Here is an 18,168-nt window from a genome sequence, read left to right on the forward strand (position 1 = left end):
GGGATACCTTTGACCTGCCTTCCAGGGCTCTTGTGAGGACTACAGAAGGAGTTTGATCATTCTAAAGTGCTATATGAAAACTAATTGCTTATCATTACTGGTGTACTTGGTTGCAAACACTGGTTATCTCCCACTTGGACTACTGCAATGTGCTCTACGTGGGGCTACCTTTGAAGGTGACCCGGAAACTACAACTAATCCAGAACGCGGCAGCTAGACTGGTGACTGGGAGCGGCCGCCGAGACCATATAACACCAGTCTTGAAAGACCTACATTGGCTCCCAGTATGTTTCCGAGCACAATTCAAAGTGTTGGTGCTGACCTTTAAAGCCCTAAATGGCCTCGGTCCAGTATATCTGAAGGAGTGTCTCCACCCCCATCGTTCTACCCGGACACTGAGGTCCAGCACCGAGGGCCTTCTGGCGGTTCCCTCCCTGCGAGAAGCCAAGTTACAGGGAACCAGGCAGAGGGCCTTCTCGGTAGTGGCACCCGCCCTGTGGAATGCCCTCCCACCAGATGTCAAAGAGAACAACAACTACCAGACTTTTAGAAGACATTTGAAGGCAGCCCTATTTAGGGAAGCTTTTAATGTTTGATGTATTACAGTATTTTAATATTTTTTTGGATGCCGCCCAGAGTTGCTGGGGAAGCCCAGCCAGATGGGCGGGGTATAAACAATGAATTATTATTATTATTATTATTATTATTATTATTATTATTATTACATAGGGATAGTTTTGTCTTTTGGTTTTGGTTTTTTACATTGCCTTTTATGTTCACTTTGACTTCTCCCCCCACCTCTAGGTTACGATAGCTTGCGACGCAGTCCTCAGTTCGAAATCTCCTTATAGGAAGCAAGACCCAGATTCATGGGAAGAGGAGCTGCAAGTCTCCAAACATGCCAACACACTTGTACAGATGGACAATGGAGTCAGGATTCCTCCCAGGTGAGACTCTTGCACTTTGTTACCTAAGAACTGCCCTGTGGAACAGATCCCAGAACCCACCTAATCCAGCTTCTGCATCCCATGTTAACCAGTTGGATGCCTTTTGGGGATGGGTGGTTAGGATAGGTGCCTGGTTAAAGAACAAGACCAGAAAACCACACTTGCCAAGAATAATGTGATATAGAAAGAAATAGCTAAGGAGCTCTCGGGTCTTGCAGGAGGGTCCCACCCCCACCCCAGGAGGGTCCTACCCCCACTCCATAGCACATAGATATGTAGCGCAACACTTTTATAGAAACCATCTTATCTGTCACTCCTCTCATTTTCTGTCTGCAGCAGCCATTAAGTTCCCTGTTGGCAGCTATTTACGTTTTCTTCATACCCATTAACACTGCATTAATCCATTATCTGCCTCACGCAAAGGACATTAAAGTTAATTAAATGATTCTAAAGTGCTCTGCAGTACGTTATATGGTTTTATAACATTTAATATACAATGTTTTAAACCATTAGCAGGTCTTTCTGCTTTATTTGACGCATTTGTATTGAGTGTTCTGTATTGAATACTCAGTATAGGAGGACAGTTTGCTCACATTAATCCCTTTTTACCCAGTCCTCCCTGTTCCTGCCTTTCCATCTTTTTGTCCCCCCACTACCAAAATGTTGGCTGTAAGTTTTTCTAGAGCTGAATGTCTGTTGTGTTCCTTTTCTTATGTTGGTCTGTATACATACAGTGTGTATATATATATATATATATATATATATATATATATATATATATATATATTGATAGCACCATGGACCAGATTCAACTAACAGATCCTCCTAGTAGACTTCTCCTTGCACAACAGAGCGCCCCTGCATGTCCCCCAATTGGCTCTGGGCAGCTCAGGAGTGAACATAAGAAGGAGAGGCTTGTTTCCTCAGGCAAGCTGTCCAGGCAAGCTGTCCAGTTCTGGGCACCACAGTTCAAGAAGGACACTGACAAACTGGAACGTGTCCAGAGGAGGGCAACCAAAATGGTCAAAGGCCTGGAAACGATGCCTTATGAAGAACGGCTAAGGGAGCTGGGCATGTTTAGCCTGGAGAAGAGGAGGTTAAGGGGTGATATGATAGCCATGTTCAAATATATAAAAGGATGTCACATAGAGGAGGGAGAAAGGTTGTTTTCTGCTGCTCCAGAGAAGCGGACACGGAGCAATGGTTCCAAACTACAAGAAAGAAGATTCCACCTAAACATTAGGAAGAACTTCCTGACAGTAAGAGCTGTTCGACAGTGGAATTTGCTGCCAAGGAGTGTGTTGGAGTCTCCTTCTTTGGAGGTTTTTAAGCAGAGGCTTGACAACCATATGTCAGGAGTGCTCTGATGGTGTTTCCTGCTTGGCAGGGGGTTGGACTCGATGGCCCTTGTGGTCTCTTCCAACTCTATGATTCTATGATTCTAAGCAGAAACGCTTGTTAAGAAAACATTTGTAACAGAGCAATACTGAGTTTCTTCCTACGTACAGTTATCGTTAATGAAGAACAGCAGTTTTTGAGGATTGGTGATGTGGGGCTACTCAGATGGCAGCAGATTGTTGTTGTCCCGTTGGCAGTTGACAAGGAGAACCCTATGGTTAATCCAGTGTGGGAATCTTGGCCACTTGCTGGTTTTGGAGGTAGACCCAGGTTTCCCCAGTACTGCCAATCTAACCCCTGAATGTTTCTTGCTTTTCAGTGGCTGGAAATGCTCAAAATGTGACCTGCGGGAGAATCTTTGGCTGAATCTCACAGATGGGTCAGTACTGTGTGGAAAGTGGTTCTTTTACGGCAGTGGAGGAAATGGACATGCGCTGGAACACTATAAGGAGATGGGTTATCCCTTAGCAGTGAAGCTTGGAACAATTACTCCCGATGGTGCAGGTTAGTCAGCTGGAAAATAAGTACCTTTTATCAGGTAGCCCACATCATCACTGTCTCTTGGTTTTATCACAGACATGTGGGTATAGAAGAGGGCAGGAAAATGAGGAAGTAAGCAGGGGTTTTACAGAAACTGAACTCGGGACAAGGTACAACATCCCGCACTTTCACAGAACTGGTGTCCTGGATGTGTCCTGGATGATAACTTTTCTACATTGCAACTCTGGGCCGCAGGAGAGCTGGCTGGCTTGTCTAGGGCCTAACGACCGAGCAGAGTTTTGAACGTTGAGTTTGCTATGTTCTGTAGTTGACGGGATACGTCCTTTGAACAATACTGGAACTGCGCAGAAAGGCCAGTAAGGGAGAACACATCTGACTGTTCTCAACAAAGGCAGGCCATGTTGTGCAACTCAAAGGATTCTCATTCCTGTCCATGCACACAGTTTTGCTGCAAAGCGAGCCAAAGTGGGGAAACACATCCTTTCAGCATTGCCACGGCAAAACAGATTTGGTGCTTGGCTTGAGTGTGCCACATCCAAGGGAGGCTGCATGTTTAGAACAAAGGGATTTGCAGACCCCTTCAGCATAGCCACGTTTTTGTTACCCGGCTCCCAGGGGCCCTGTGGCTCAGCTGGCGGCTCTCTGCAGCTCTCCTTCCACCCCCAAACTCTTACCGTAGAATTAATGCAGCGTCAGGAAGCACATAAATCATTGCAACTTCTGGCTGTGACTGAAAAGGGCAGAGTGGCCTCTTGTCATTGTTAATGGTTGTGCACTGAGGGCATAGGGACAAAATTTATTAGAGGAAGGGATGCTAATGAGGCTTATGTGCCCATCATGATGCACGATTGACATACTGCCCTGGAGGGCTTCCATCTGGCCAGGGGTGGGGATCAAAGGCTCTGGTCTTGAGTCACCTGCATAATATTTTGGCCAAAGCAGGCTATTAAGAGGACCGACATATTGCAGTGGGAATTTGAGTATCAGTACAGATTTCAGTTGGTTAATAATAGAACAGAGTCTAAGCAGAGAATAAAACATACACGTAGTCTTTTAAGTATCCTAGGTTACCTTTAAAATCTTTATCATTCATCCTTTCAAACAATTCTTTTAGCAGGGAGGGAAGGAGGGACAATAGTTATCTGTGTACTCTTTGCTCCCTTGGTCCCCCCCCCAAAAAAAACACAGCAGGCCAGACAACGTGTTTTATTCCCGCCTACAGTAAACAAAGAGCAGTTTACTAATCCTTAATATATTTTTTTGTCTAGTTTGTGATCAGTTAGATACCGAAGGGTCCTAAATACAAAAGGAAATATGAAACAAGTTTGCAATCACTATTGTGAAAAATTCAGGTTTTAAAGTGTATTGATCTTTTGATTTCAGCAGAGAACTGCAAGCTTTGGTTGCATCCTGTTCTTATAACTGCTAAAAGGAATTAGTGTAGTTTGCATGTCCAGGGTTCCTTGAATGCAAACTCAAATGAAAAAAGAAGAAATTTTAAAGATATCCAGAGGGGTTGCTTTTTAATCAGTTTCTGTGAAAACAACAAAGAATCTTGTAAGACTTTAAAAGACTGACAAATCATATTATGTCGTAAGCTTTTGTGGCTTGGAGCCTTCTTCATCAGAGATATGCAATGTAATCCTCAGTTGGCATGGATGTGATGTAAAAGTTGGAGTGAAATGTCAATGAAAGGCAAACAAAGATTTGTATCCAAGTGTCTTTAGATGAATATCAGCACTTCAAAAGTTGACCTCAGCTGGCCTCCGGAGTGGCTTATTTGCCTGGACTTAAATGTTATTGTTTTGTCCCTGTTTTGTTTTATCTCTAGTCAGACATCCATATGGATGTTTTTTCCAGCTGAAGTGAAATGCTTCAAATACTGTTACAGATGCAACCCAAGGTTCATTTAGGTGGCTCTGATAAAGGTGACTCTGATAAAGCACACAAACTTTTTCCAGGTGCCGCACAGCATTGTGACTTAACTGGAAAAGCACGAGAACACTGAGCTCTTGTTTACCGAGGGGAACAATAACATGTACCTGGAAACAGAGACTCCTTTGGCATGCAATGGCAGCAGAAGGGCACCATGCCTATCCATAAATGCCAGCAGGGTCACCCTTGGCAGACACAAGCGGAGAGAATGCTGGACATTATCAGCTGGACATCGCAACGCTTGTCGAGAGGAACACGGCTCCTGTTTTTGCCTTGCAGGATTTAGGAGGCCAGAAATTATATGGCTGGATGATGCTCAAGGTTTTAGCTCTGATAAAACCTTAGTATGCTGCTTTTGAACCCAAATTAGGACTACAAGGCGATTTAGCAGCAGTAGCAGATCTGAAATTCTAGCTAATTTTAAGTTTCTCCTTCCACTGTTCTTATGGAGAAAGAGGTCATTTGTATTATCGTTTTTCAAATAAAGAGGGTGGAAATTAGGGGTGGCCTATCCTGTTTCACTGCCTGAGGCAAAATGGGAAGTTCCTCACCTTTCTGCCCTTGCCAAAGCCTCATTTACCAGGATTGCATGCCTATGGCATCTGGGTTCATTCTGCAGAAATTCTGGCTCTGGTTTCTGGTGAGCTCTTGCAACAGCCCCACGAGATCACACAAATGCCTCATACAACCTTCTCAATATCTTGGGTAAACAAGGCACTCTGTCTCTCTTACCAGCGTCTTGGGAAGGGTGCATGAGGCTCTGCACAACCTCATGGAGCTCCTGCATGATTTTGCAGGGCTCTTGTGAGATTTCCCTGGAACCAGGAAGCCACCACATCCACTTCTCTGGCAATGGTATGCGCCTGTGGAGGCACCCCTTGGATTCTACCACCTGAGGCAGGCTATATTTTGGGCAACCAAAATGGTCAAAGGCCTGGAAACGATGCCTTATGAGGAACGGCTAAGGGAGCTGGGCATGTTTAGCCTGGAGAAGAGGAGGTTAAGGGGTGATATGATAGCCATGTTCAAATATATAAAAGGATGTCACATAGAGGAGGGAGAAAGGTTGTTTTCTGCTGCTCCAGAGAAGCGGACACGGAGCAATGGTTCCAAACTACAAGAAAAAAGATTCCACCTAAACATTAGGAAGAACTTCCTGACAGTAAGAGCTGTTTGACAGTGGAATTTGCTGCCAAGGAGTGTGGTGGAGTCTCCTTCTTTGGAGGTCTTTAAGCAGAGGCTTGACAACCATATGTCAGGAGTGCTCTGATGGTGTTTCCTGCTTGGCAGGGGGTTGGACTCGATGGCCCTTGTGGTCTCTTCCAACTCTATGATTCTATGATTCTATGATTCTATGACTGCCTCATGACCCTGGTGGAAATCCTTTGAACTACATACCCTCATTAGCAATATCAGCATTAGCAGATGGCAATATATTCCTTAGCAGATGGGAAGCTATGAGATGACTTGCCCCAAAGGCACACGGTATGCTTTGAATGCAGGTCTTTCAGATTTAAGTGCAGAGCTTTAATCTCCTGGTTCACAGTCTTGTTCATCCTTCTGTTTTGCCGCACGTACACTGAACATTAAATCCGCTACAGTTAAAACCCAGATGAACTGGTTCCATACTGTGCTGTAAGTGAAGAGGAGACATCGACAGGTTGCCAAAGGCCAGAGATGCCTGCCTGATTCAAGGAATAGAGTAGCCCAGCAACCTCCTGCAGGGGATGGTTAAACAAATATAAACAAACAGACATAGGAGTCCTTAATGGGTCTGCCTCATGGAGAAAAACATCTTTGCCAGCCTGTTTAGACGCCACAGCTTGGATCCTAAGTTGCTCCTCCATCCATGCAATTGGGGGTTTGGGAGCAATTGCTCCAAACTCCTACCCCCTGCAGCCCACGACACCATATGCCACACCATTCCCAAGGCTCCTGCAACCCCAGGACCAGATTTTTGTGGGGTGTGTTCGCGTGTGCACATTGAGGGGGCTGCAGAGGAAAAATAGAGGCAGGAGAGGCATGTTCCGTGAACTCCGTTGCATTAAATGGAAGGAAAGTTTGGATCCACACCTGTGATACTATGTGTAGTAAGCCCATGCTTTGAGATTGGGGGAGCACACAAGGAGTTACTTACAGGGACGAGGACAGCAACTGAGGATTTGTGGGGAGGCACCTCTGGCATGTGCTGATGTCTGTTGCAACTGTCTTGAACTTGCTGGTAAAGCGAGGCTGCCTAGAATCATAGAATTATATAGTTGGAAGAGACCCAAAGGGCCATCTCGTCTCCTGCAACACACCTTTTTACTAGCTTCTTGGACTGCTAGTGCCATCAAGGGAAATGTTGTCTGCTTTCAACTAGCAGGCTACGCAAGAACCTGGGCGGTGGGGAGTGGGTCTGCCTTCTTAATTTGTACATAACAGCCCACACAGCTGCCCTCTCAGTGGCTACTAATCCTGCTGACTACATACTACCTCCAGCATTAGAGGCAGTATGGTGTTGGTAATCATCACTGCATCTTCTGACAGCAGATTTCATAGCTGAAGTGCAGTCCCAGGTTCTTCTGCCCCAGGGCAACTACACCCTTGTGCAAATTAATTGAAACAAACAATGCAGTTTATTGTACAAAACTCACATATATACATGTACAAAACTCACACATACATACATTAGTAACGGATATGACCTCTGCTATTTTTAAGCAGCATTTGAACACAGTTTGACATGGAGTCCACTAGTTTCGAACAGTCACTGTTGATTTTCAGATCCCTGTACCACACTTGAATCAGCGCCTGAATGAGCTTCTCCATAGTCGTACAGTCTACAGCACCGAGGCGACGATTGCATATAGCCCACAAATTCTCAATGGGATTTACGTCCGGGGAATTCCCTGGCCAATCAAGTACCTGTATTTGCTGCTCTGTCATGAATTTCTTCACCACTTTCGATGTGTGACGGGGGCGGGGGGGGGGGAACTAGGTCCTGCTGCAATATCCCAGTGCCATCAGGGTACCTCTTTTCCAGCTCTGGAATAACTCCCTTTTGTAGAACCTCAATATGTTGTGGCCAGAGCATCATTCCTTCTATTGGCTGCAGGCTTCCAACACCATAATGATCAACTGACTTTTTGTGTTTGTTTTGAGTACAGGATTACGAGTAAGATAGAAAACATGCTTTGTTTCAATTAATTTGCACAAGGGTGTAGCATTTGGAGCAGAGTGTTCTTCCTGGCAGGTGGGTCAGGAAAGTTCTCAGCAGCTGCTCTTTCTCTTGTTGATGAAGGAACAAGGCAGTGCTCCCCTTGCTGTGTTATGCTCGTCTTGAAAGGCAGGGCTTGACCTGTGCTGCGCCCTGGCTTTTAGCTAACAGTTTTTTAGGCAGAGGAGCTACTTGCAGCCTGGTGGGGAGGCGGGGGCTCTTCATTTGCAGGTAGGCAGCCACTCTGATCGGGAACAAGAGAGAGCACCTGTGTGCCAATTGCCTTGATTTGATTTCGTGGAGAAAAGCGATCCCACAATCCCTGTCTCTCTTAATTTCTGGAGGGGAGGATCCCTCTGGGTTTAGTGGAGCAGGGTTCATAACCCTTCCCCCTTCCCCAGGCAAGAGATGACCTCTGAGTGGCCTTTTTGTTCTCTGGCCAGTGGACAGAGCCAAAGTGAGCTTATACTAAACCATTGGTTCATGCAGCCCAGCATTTTCTACTCTTGACTGGCAGTAGCTCTCTAATTTCAAGGCAGAGAAAGTCTGCCCTCTGATACCTTAAAACAGGCATGTCCAAAGTCTGTCTAATCTGGTCCCCTAATTGGTGTCTAATCCTAAAAAAAGCTCAACAACTTGAACCCTAAAAAAAGTCAACAACTTTGGTCAGCCCTTATGCATGTTCACTTCATCAAATCTGAATTTTATTGCTATTCATGTTTTTATACTGTATTTTATGCTGCTTTTACAATTAAGTGTTTTAAATTTGTTGTTAGCCGCCCTGAGCCCAGTTTTTGAACTGGGGAAGGTGGGGTATAAATAAAAATAAAAATATTATTATTATTATTATTAAATCTGGCTCTCTTTGAAAAAAGTTTGGGCACCCCTGCCTTAAAAGAACTGGAGATTCCAGGGATTGAACCCGAGAACTACTGTGTGGAAAGCATTCATTCTGCTCCTTGGCTGTGACTTTCTTTCTAACACCTGAAAGCTCACTGCTGCAAGGACAGAGCCAGTTGCCCTGTTCTGCGCCTCTCAAATTGCCCTGGGCAATGTGGGATGAAGCCACAGAACAGTGGCACACCAAGCTGCTGCAGCAATGTCTGAAGGGCACCTTAGAATAGGGATCTCTTGGTTGCCAATGGAACCATTATAATGTGGAGAACTTGGTAGCGAACAGAATGTCCAGAATTTGCTTAATAGTTGAGCTGGCAAAATTACTATCGCTTGGTGGTAAAGCTTCAAGAATATGCTGTTGTTAAATAACGCTGATGGGTAACACTCAGTGAGCCGTCCTTTTTCTTCTTTTCTCTGCAGATGTCTATTCCTTTGATGAAGAGGAGGCGGTTTTGGACCCACACATAGCCAAACACTTAGCACATTTTGGCATTGATATGCTCCAAATGCATGTAGTAAGCGGCTTTCCTTTTATTCAGAATCTGTATCTTCAGCAGTCATGGAAAATAGCAGGGAAAATCAGTGCCTCAATTGGAAAAGCACAGTTTCCATTCTTGCGGGAGACCCTTCTTTCTTTTAAAATATATAATCTGCTTTTCAGTTTATGTTCTCCTGCTAAAAGGCATCTGATAACATAATAAAATGACACAAGGCTGTTTCTTTCTTTCTTTTTTTATTAAAGATTTTCTTGTTTTACAGAAGTAAGTGTAATGCCTCGTATTTTTTCCATGTAACATTTTTACAAATTCTGAGTTCGGTAAGGCTCTAAGTATGTAGAGTGGGAAGTGAGAAAGGAGTGGGGAACCTTTCTCAGCCCAGGGACCACATTACCTTCTGGGGAATCTTTTGGGGGCTGCTTGCAAGTGGTTGGAACAATGATTGTAAACTTAGGATCAGATACAGAGGCCTGGAATGCTGCTTTTGGCATGAGGTTCCCCAACCCTGATGTACAATATATCTGTATTTGGAAACCAAGGCTACGCTTTCCCTCCTGCCCAGGATTGAACCGTACAGTCACATTTTGCAAAGTTTAAAGAGGTAAAGGGACCCCTGACCATTAGGTCCGGTCGTGACCAACTCTGGGGTTGTGGCGCTTATCTTGCTTTATTGGCCGAGGGAGTGGCGTACAGCTTCCGGGACCTGTGGCCAGCATGACTAAGCCGCTTCTGGCGAACCAGAGCAGCACATGGAAACGCCGTTTACCTTCCCGCTGGAGCGGTACCTATTTATCTACTTGCACTTTGATGTGCTTTCGAACTGCTAGGTTGTCAGGAGCAGGGACCGAGCAATGGGAGCTCACCCTGTCGCGGGGATTCGAACCGCCGACCTTCTGATCGGCAAGTCCTACGCTCTGTGGTTTAACCCACAGCGCCACCCGCGTCCCTAAGTTTAGGTCTCTGCAAATCGGACTCTCCATTTTTATTTTTTTTACCACATATTGCATGTGAAGCTCCATAGAAAAACGAGGGCACTTTTTATGGGTATAGCAGTGGCTATTTCTGTATTGCGGCTATAAATGTGGGAATAAGTTGTGATTGCAGTTGCTTAGATAATTCAGCAGGTGGAGACATGATTGCATTTGTATCTCAGCAAGCAGAAAGCAAACTATTTTATTGCTTAGTGTTTCATTTGGGAAAGTTCTCAGAACAAGGTGTTTTTTTCATTTTTCTATTTAAATACACCTGCTTTATAAGTTCATAACATACGCTTTTGAAAACTGCTGCTGCTTAAAAGCTTTTTTTTTTTTTTTTTTTTTGCATTCAGACGGAGAATGGCTCAAGAGATAACGACATCAAACCCAGAGTCTCTGAATGGGAAGTGATCCAAGAGTCTGGCATGAAGCTAAAGCCAATGTATGGTCCAGGATACACGGGCATGAAAAACCTGGGCAACAGCTGCTATGTCAACACTGTCCTACAAGCCATTTTCAGCATCCCTGAATTTCAGAGAGCGTAAGTCAGTTTTGCGGCAACCAGATTAGAACCTCTTATGTTCCTCATTGCACTACTAAGGCTCGCTACAGTACACAATGGCAAACTCCAGGTCTGCCCCAATGCTTATCCCCAACAGGGAGCTGTGGTTAATTGAGACTTCCTGGGAAGTATGCCTGTCCATTGGTGAATGTAGTTATTGCATTCTCACTTTACATATTTTGTTAGATGTGAAGTGAGTCTAATAGATACATGTCCAACCCATGTTTTATTTTTTTCCATCTCTCTTTTTTTTGAAAGCACTCCTAAGCTTGCTGGATTTCATAGGGATCCTTCATCCTCTACTCCCGCCCCTGCAGCAACCATCTGTTTATTGAGTGCATATATAAATACTTTCAAGCACAGTGGTGTGAATCCCCCGAGAGTCTCCTGGCCAGAGGGGATGGCACTTCATTAGAATCCCTTCCCCCTGTCAACTGCACACTCTTGCCTGGCAATAGGGTCTGCATAGCCGTCCTAGGAACTAATCTACTCCATCCTTCAGCCAGATGGAGATGGGGAGACAGAGGAACCTCAACTGCTGTTTTGCTCCCAGAAGGAACTGTATTGCTTGTGGAGTTTTAGCAGGTGTCTCACAATTCCAACCTCCAAAATTTGAGGATAGCATTCATTTATTTATGCACCACTCTTCTGCTGCTGTGGGACGCAGGTGGTGCTGTGGGTTAAAGCCTCAGCGCCTAGGACTTGCCGATCGAAAGGTCGGCGGTTCGAATCCCTGCGGCGGGGTGCGCTCCCGCTGCTCGGTCCCAGCGCCTGCCAACCTAGCAGTTCGAAAGCACCTCCGGGTGCAAGTAGATAAATAGGGACGGCTTACCAGCGGGAAGGTAAACGGCGTTTCCGTGTGCGGCTCTGGCTCGCCAGAGCAGCGATGTCACGCTGGCCACGTGACCCGGAAGTGTCTCCGGACAGCGCTGGCCCCTGGCCTCTTAAGTGAGATGGGCGCACAACCCCAGAGTCTGTCAAGACTGGCCCGTACGGGCAGGGGTACCTTTACCTTTACCTTCTGCTGCTGTACTTAAGAGTGGCTTTGCAGCATAAGGATAGAAACAGAGCATTAAAACTATAAATATACAAATTGGACAGATCGTTAGATCGTATGAGTGGTATTCAATGCTTCCCCTTCGCTGACGAAACGGAAGGGCAGGAACGTCCAGTGATTCCTGTTCTTCCTCTCTGCAGCCCCCTCTGCCTCCGAAATCTGTTCCTGAAGGACCCCCAGTCCTCCAGAGCAGATTTTGAGGAAGTGCATGGGAAGGAGGAATGGTGAACATTTCCTCCTCCTCGCTTTATGCTGCTGGATGCCTTCTGTCAACAGTGTGGAAGCATTGGATACCACCCAATGCAACCAGTTCAAAGAAAAAAACCAACAGTAGTGAGAGACTAAGAATGTTAGCAATTAAAATCCACCCGAAGTAGAATTAAAGGATACTATATGTCAAAAGCCCATTGAATCAGGTGTCTTCAGTTTCTGACAGAATAGAGATGGAGATGGTGTCTGACTGATGGATTTTGACTTGGGGAGCATTCCAGACCTCAGCACTGCTATAGAAAAGACTCGGCCTCTCCTTCTTGTCACAGTGGGTATATTGAGATGGCAACAAGAGCAAGACCTCTGAAGTAGATTTTAAGGCCTAGGCAAGACTACATGGGAGCAAATGGTCTCCTCAGCAAATTATGTCAATGGAAAACAATCTGCTCTGTTTGAATGTTCTCTTTTTCCTCCACAATTCTCTCTGGATAGGTACGTGGGAAACCTTCCAAGAATATTTGACTACTCTCCTCTAGACCCAACACAAGATTTCAACACGCAAATGTAAGTGGCAGGCTTTATATTAAGCAGCAGATTTCTCTGAATGGTTGAATCTCCCACATTGTTTGTTGCTTTAATAGCCTTTATGAGGTACCCAGACAAACACCATTCTGGACATGGGGGGAAATGTACTAATTGCCTTTTGGCATTCTTATTAAATGACAGATTTCCTTTTGAACTTGGTTAGTGGCACGGCTTGTAGCGGCAACTATTCACGGTAGCTTTATCTTATAGGATGTAATTGATTATAAAGCTGACTTTAGCTGTTTCCATTCTGTGGAGAGTGCCAAGCATTTGTTGATTTTGTTTGTTCAGTATTTGTATTGCTGCTTTACAGTTTTCATTTAATTTATTTTTGGAACCACCTGTGACATTTGAGAAATGATTGTGCTTGATTGACTTTGATCTGATTGCTGTCTTTGATTTGACCTGGACTTTCACCAGAGTAGTCCTGTTGTTTGTAATAAGCATAGCTATGTGGTTTGGAGAGTATTTTCCCCCACATAGCTAACACTACACTATTTTGTATGACTTGCTGCTTTTTGAAATGGGGATGCCAAGAGGAAAGAAGCTTAGTTGGATCATAGTAAGGATGTGTGTTCAGGGTGTGTGTTAACAGATGGGCGACATTTAGCCTTACTTTCACCCTCCTGCTGTTTTCTCCCTACTCTGAGCCTGGTGGGAAACATTTTGTGTGCTTTCTCTCTCCTTCCCTACTCCCACCCCACCCCTACCCCCCTCCCTCTACTACAGGGCTAAATTGGGACATGGCCTCCTTTCAGGCCAATACTCTAAACCACCAACGAAATCTGAGCTCATTGAACAGGTGATGAAAGAAGAACACAAGGTATTTACCTAGCATGCACAGCTTGATAACTAGGTAGAAGATGTCAGGAGTTCAGCCTACACTCGAGTAGGACCCTGGCAGAGACACATGCACGATTGGCATCTTCCCTCCCTCCTGGACGATCGTTCGGGAGCGTCATAAGCTTTCCTCAGCCCAAACATCACAGCGACCGATGCCAACCGGCACTGGCACACTTAGGGATCCGCAGAGTATGCACAGTTGCGTAACAGACCTCAGCAGCTAGCTAATCTACTTTACATATAAACACACACACAGAGCACTTCAACATGGCTCCCTTTCTCTCTAGCATCAGACAGCAAAGAGAAAAAGAACAAAGGACAATACAGTGGTGCCTCGCAAGATGAAATTAATTCGTTCTGCGAGTTGCTTCGTCTTGCGATTTTTTCGTCTTGCGGAGCGCGGATTCCCCGGGTATTAACGGCTTTAAGAAAAAGGAAGCAAACCCGCAAAACGTTTTTGTCTTGCGAAGCAAGCCCATAGGGAAATTCGTCTTGCGAAGCACCTCAAAAAACGGAAAACCCTTGCGTCTAGCGAGTTTTTCGTCTTGCGAGGCATTCGTCTTGCGGGGCACCACTGTAGTCCCACTTCACGGAACACGGTAACACGAACATCCTGTCTCTGTCACTTCCTACTTGGCAGGGGGTTGGACTCAATGGCCCTTGTGGTCTTTTCCAACTCTATGATTCTGTGCGGAGTCAAAACATACACTGTCATGTGGAAGACAAAAATCCCATGACTGCAATCATTGAGCAGGAATTCTAACAGAAGAGGCATCCAGGCAACAGCGTAGCTAGCTGATTGGGTGCCCAGGGCAAGCTGCCCATGGGGGTGGGGCAAGCTGCCCACTGGGCGGGCCGAACCGGGGCAGGGCGTGCTGTGTGGAACCTCACTGCCACCTCACCTACAGCTGTAGGGAGGCTGAGCCTGGGGGAGGTGGGCAGACGCAAGCCCCATGCTGCTGTTTTGGGCAGCGCAGAGCTTGCAGGCACCCAAGCCACCCAAGAGGCATGCGTGGCTAGGGCGCATGCAGGCCCTGCGGTAAGTGCCGCCCCCCCCACGGTGTGCCACCCCCCACCTAGCTATGCCTCTGTCGACAGATCTGGTCTGTGCCCTGCATCAGCTGAGCATGGCTCCCCAGAACACGTTCTTAGACATAATCTATAATGCATTGGCAGTGCCGTAGCAAATCTGCTGTGGTTTCTTGCCAAGGTGGCTCAGTGTGGAATGAAGCCCTGAAGGCAGAAAGCCTGATGACTGCTGGTGGCAGATATACCCCCAAAGCAGCCCAGAGTCCTGGCCAGAGTAAATGAACATAGAAACAGGACAAACCTGAATATTTTTAAGAACTGCAGCAAGGAACGCAGCACAGATTTGACTTCAGCACCTCTGAGCGGTTGAGTACAGCCTTCTCTCGTATCTTTCCTTTCGTGAGGTAGTTTTGTTGCATTCTGGAAGCAGTGCTCGGAGCCAGTATGTTTGGCCCATGGGGGGATTTTTAAAAATGATATATTTATGGCTGCCTGCCGTATAATCTTTGCTTTTATTAGGACACTGTCTGACATAGTTCAGCTTGTGTCCAGTTAGCGTTTTGTGTCGCTGTCAATCTTTTGTTACCCTAAAACTTGGAAACTCACAATGTCCCCACCCTGCCTCTCCCTCTCTAAGGTGGTGTGTTTGGAAAGGAAAGGTCACCATGTAATGGATACAGGAGATGCAGTAGCTGGAGAGGAATTTTTGTTCCTGGAAGAACTACTCAGAGTAAACGCAGTGGTGTATTTATAGCAGGGTTGCAAGTTCAAGCAGAAGAGTAATTATTTGTTTGAAATCATTTTAAATCTGCAACACATTTTTTTAAAAAAAAGCTTAAAACTTTGAACTGAGTAATTACTCAAAGCTAATTTTAGTCAGCTAAGGCAAATTCTAATGGGTTAGGGCCAATAGTTAAAGATATTCACCTTCTGCTTTGGGGAGGCTGTTTTGGTTCTGGTATGTTCCTGCTTAAATAAGGGATTAAATATAAAATGTTAAAGATGGCATAACCCCAATCCTTTTTTAAAGGACTCACCTCCTGTACCTATTATTCTTATTCTTATTCTTATTAAAAATACATCTTTCCCTGAATTGGGTTCTTAGTGGTCACCCATCCAAGTTGCTAATTAGGGCTACAGTGGTACCTCGTGTTAAGTACTTAATTCGTTCCAGAGGTCCGTTCTTAACCTGAAACTGTTCTTAACCTGAAGCAGCACTTTAGTTAATGGGGCCTCCTGCTGCTGCCGTGCCGCTGGAGCACGATTTCTGTTCTCATCCTGAAGCAAAATTCTTAACCTGAAGCATTATTTCTGGGTTAGCAGAGTCTGTAACCTGAAGTGTCTGTAACCTGAGGTACCACTCTATATTTGTTTAGCAGCAAGATGGTCCCAAAGATGGCATTTCCTTTCTAAATGATAGTGGCAGCTTTTCTTTATTAAAGTCTAAGCTATTGCACCCCTCAGGAACTATAGAAAGGCAGCTGTATGGAGGCTTTGCTAAAACGAAAATTTGTTTAAACGTGGTTGGTTTATCGATTAGCTAACAATTCTTTAATAGCAGTCCTCAGTTTATAGAGTCCCTAAAGAAGATGGGGAGAATTGGAGCTTATTCACACGACTACCTGAGCACAAGTTATTTCTAGGGAGAGCCTGTGCATTTTGGCTCCTGGTCCGTGATGAGGTGGCTGCGTTGCCTCTGCCAACATATGAAGTGTTTTGATGTACCGCTGCAGATCTTGCTTCTTGGTTGTTTTTAGTGGTGTTCCAAAATCTGAACCCCGTGCATAGTAAAACATGTGTACGACTGGCTCAAGCCAGGATGGGAGCCAGTAGTGGTGAGCTTTCTCAGTGGGTTTTCTTTTACTACTCTTCACCCACCCCCTATTATTGCCTTATGGCAAGAGCAGAATTCTTGTTTTGCTCACCCCGGCAGTCATTGGCTGAGGCCGGGGGAATGGGAGAAACCACAGCTGCCCTGCACTAGAGAGAAGTTAGGGCCTTGCATGCCTCTTTGCTTCCCACTTTTGTGTCCTGCCTATCCTCCGTTTTACCTTCACAACAATTGTGTCGTTGAAGATAGGCCAAGAGTTTTAGGCCAAGTTAGGCCAAGGGGTTTTGTGGCAGAGCAAAACCACTCTTGCCACTCTCGTCTTGGATCAGCATCATGTTTCCAGTAGCCTTTTCCCAAGGGTCATGCTATTTGCTGGAGTTGCTGCGTTGATGAAGAGGCGCAGATTGCAGCTATAACAAAGGTGGCATTTTTTCATCTCCGCCAAGCTAAGCAGTTGGCTCCTTAACCTCTCTCACCCTGACCTAGCCACTGTGATCCACGCGACGGTCACCTCCAGACTGGATTATTGTAACTCACTCTACGTGGGGCTGCCCCTGAGACTGACCCAGAAACTCCAGCGGGTGCAGAATGCCGCACCAAGACTCCTTATGGGGTCCTCGCTGCGAGATCACATTCACCCGGTGCTATTCCAGCTGCACTGGCTCCCGGTGGAGTACAGGATCAGGTTTAGGGTGCTGGTTTTAACCTTTAAAGCCCTATATGGCCTAGGACCCTCATACCTACGGGACCGTCTCTCCTGGTATGTCCCACGGAGGACCTTACGGTCTTCAAACAAAAACATCTTGGAGGTCCTGGGTCACAGGGAGGTTAGGCTGGCCTCAACCAGAGCCAGGGCTTTTTGGGCTGTGGCTCCAATCTGGTGGAACGCTCTGTCACAAGAGACTAGGGCCCTGCGGGACTTGACATCTTTCTGCAGGGCCTGCAAGACGGAGCTGTTCCACCAGGCCTTAGGCCAAGGCACAGCCTGACCCCCTCCTTTGGTAATTCTTCACAGAACTCTAGCCCAATGGTTGCCATGAATTTGATTTGAACTGATTTTAGAATGAATTGATTTTAGAATGCTGTATTATTTTACTGTTGTTAGCTGCTCTGAGCCCAGCTTCGGCTGGGGAGGGCGGGATATAAATAAAATTTTATTATTATGTTTATTTATTATTGATGAGGAAAGTGTTGAGCCTCTGTGTGATCGGTGGAGTAAAGGGTGCTTTGACTTGGACATGGGTGGAGGATTGGATGAGAGGCATCAGTGGAGCCTCCTAACCAATGTGAGCTGGGGTGCCCAAACTCAGTGCAGCCAAAAAGTTTTCTGCCTATATAACCTACAGAAACAAAACAAGACAAATGCAAATCCCGTTGCTGATGTTTTGCAAAGCTTCACCATCCAGTTCTCTGTGTTTTTGAAGGATGGTTTCCTTGCTCTCCATGTTACTGCCCCCCTCTGCCCCAATCTCTTGGGCAATCTGTACAAAATCACGACTTTCATATTATGTGTGACTCCAGAATACCTTTTGGGCCATAGAGAGTGGCTTTCTTTGCTTTCTTTGACCGTCTCAGTGGAACTACCTGTTTGCCTGCCCCCTCCCCTGCCCCATGAAAAACGTAAGTTCAAAACCTATTTAGCAAAGGAGCACATTTCAGCTGTAGTTCATATTAATGCACTGCCATCATGAGAGGCAATGCAG

At 45.7% G+C, this 18,168-nt stretch overlaps 1 protein-coding gene across 2 annotated transcripts in view; it reads left to right on the forward strand.

Annotated features, from left to right (window-relative positions):
* The window catches only part of USP13 (ubiquitin specific peptidase 13), a 71,712-nt gene that overhangs the window by 31,839 nt on the left and 21,705 nt on the right, over window positions 1-18,168 (forward strand). For both annotated transcript variants that reach the window (XM_079977770.1, XM_079977769.1), the window contains exons 5-10: window positions 805-947; window positions 2,665-2,849; window positions 9,298-9,392; window positions 10,702-10,889; window positions 12,670-12,741; window positions 13,492-13,585. In XM_079977770.1, coding sequence (XP_079833896.1) covers window positions 805-947; window positions 2,665-2,849; window positions 9,298-9,392; window positions 10,702-10,889; window positions 12,670-12,741; window positions 13,492-13,585 — 777 coding nt within the window. The remainder of the gene's footprint in view (window positions 1-804; window positions 948-2,664; window positions 2,850-9,297; window positions 9,393-10,701; window positions 10,890-12,669; window positions 12,742-13,491; window positions 13,586-18,168) is intronic.

This window comes from Podarcis cretensis, assembly GCF_951804945.1.
Source record: "Podarcis cretensis genome assembly, chromosome: 5".
Classification (NCBI taxonomy): Eukaryota; Metazoa; Chordata; class Lepidosauria; order Squamata; family Lacertidae; genus Podarcis; species Podarcis cretensis.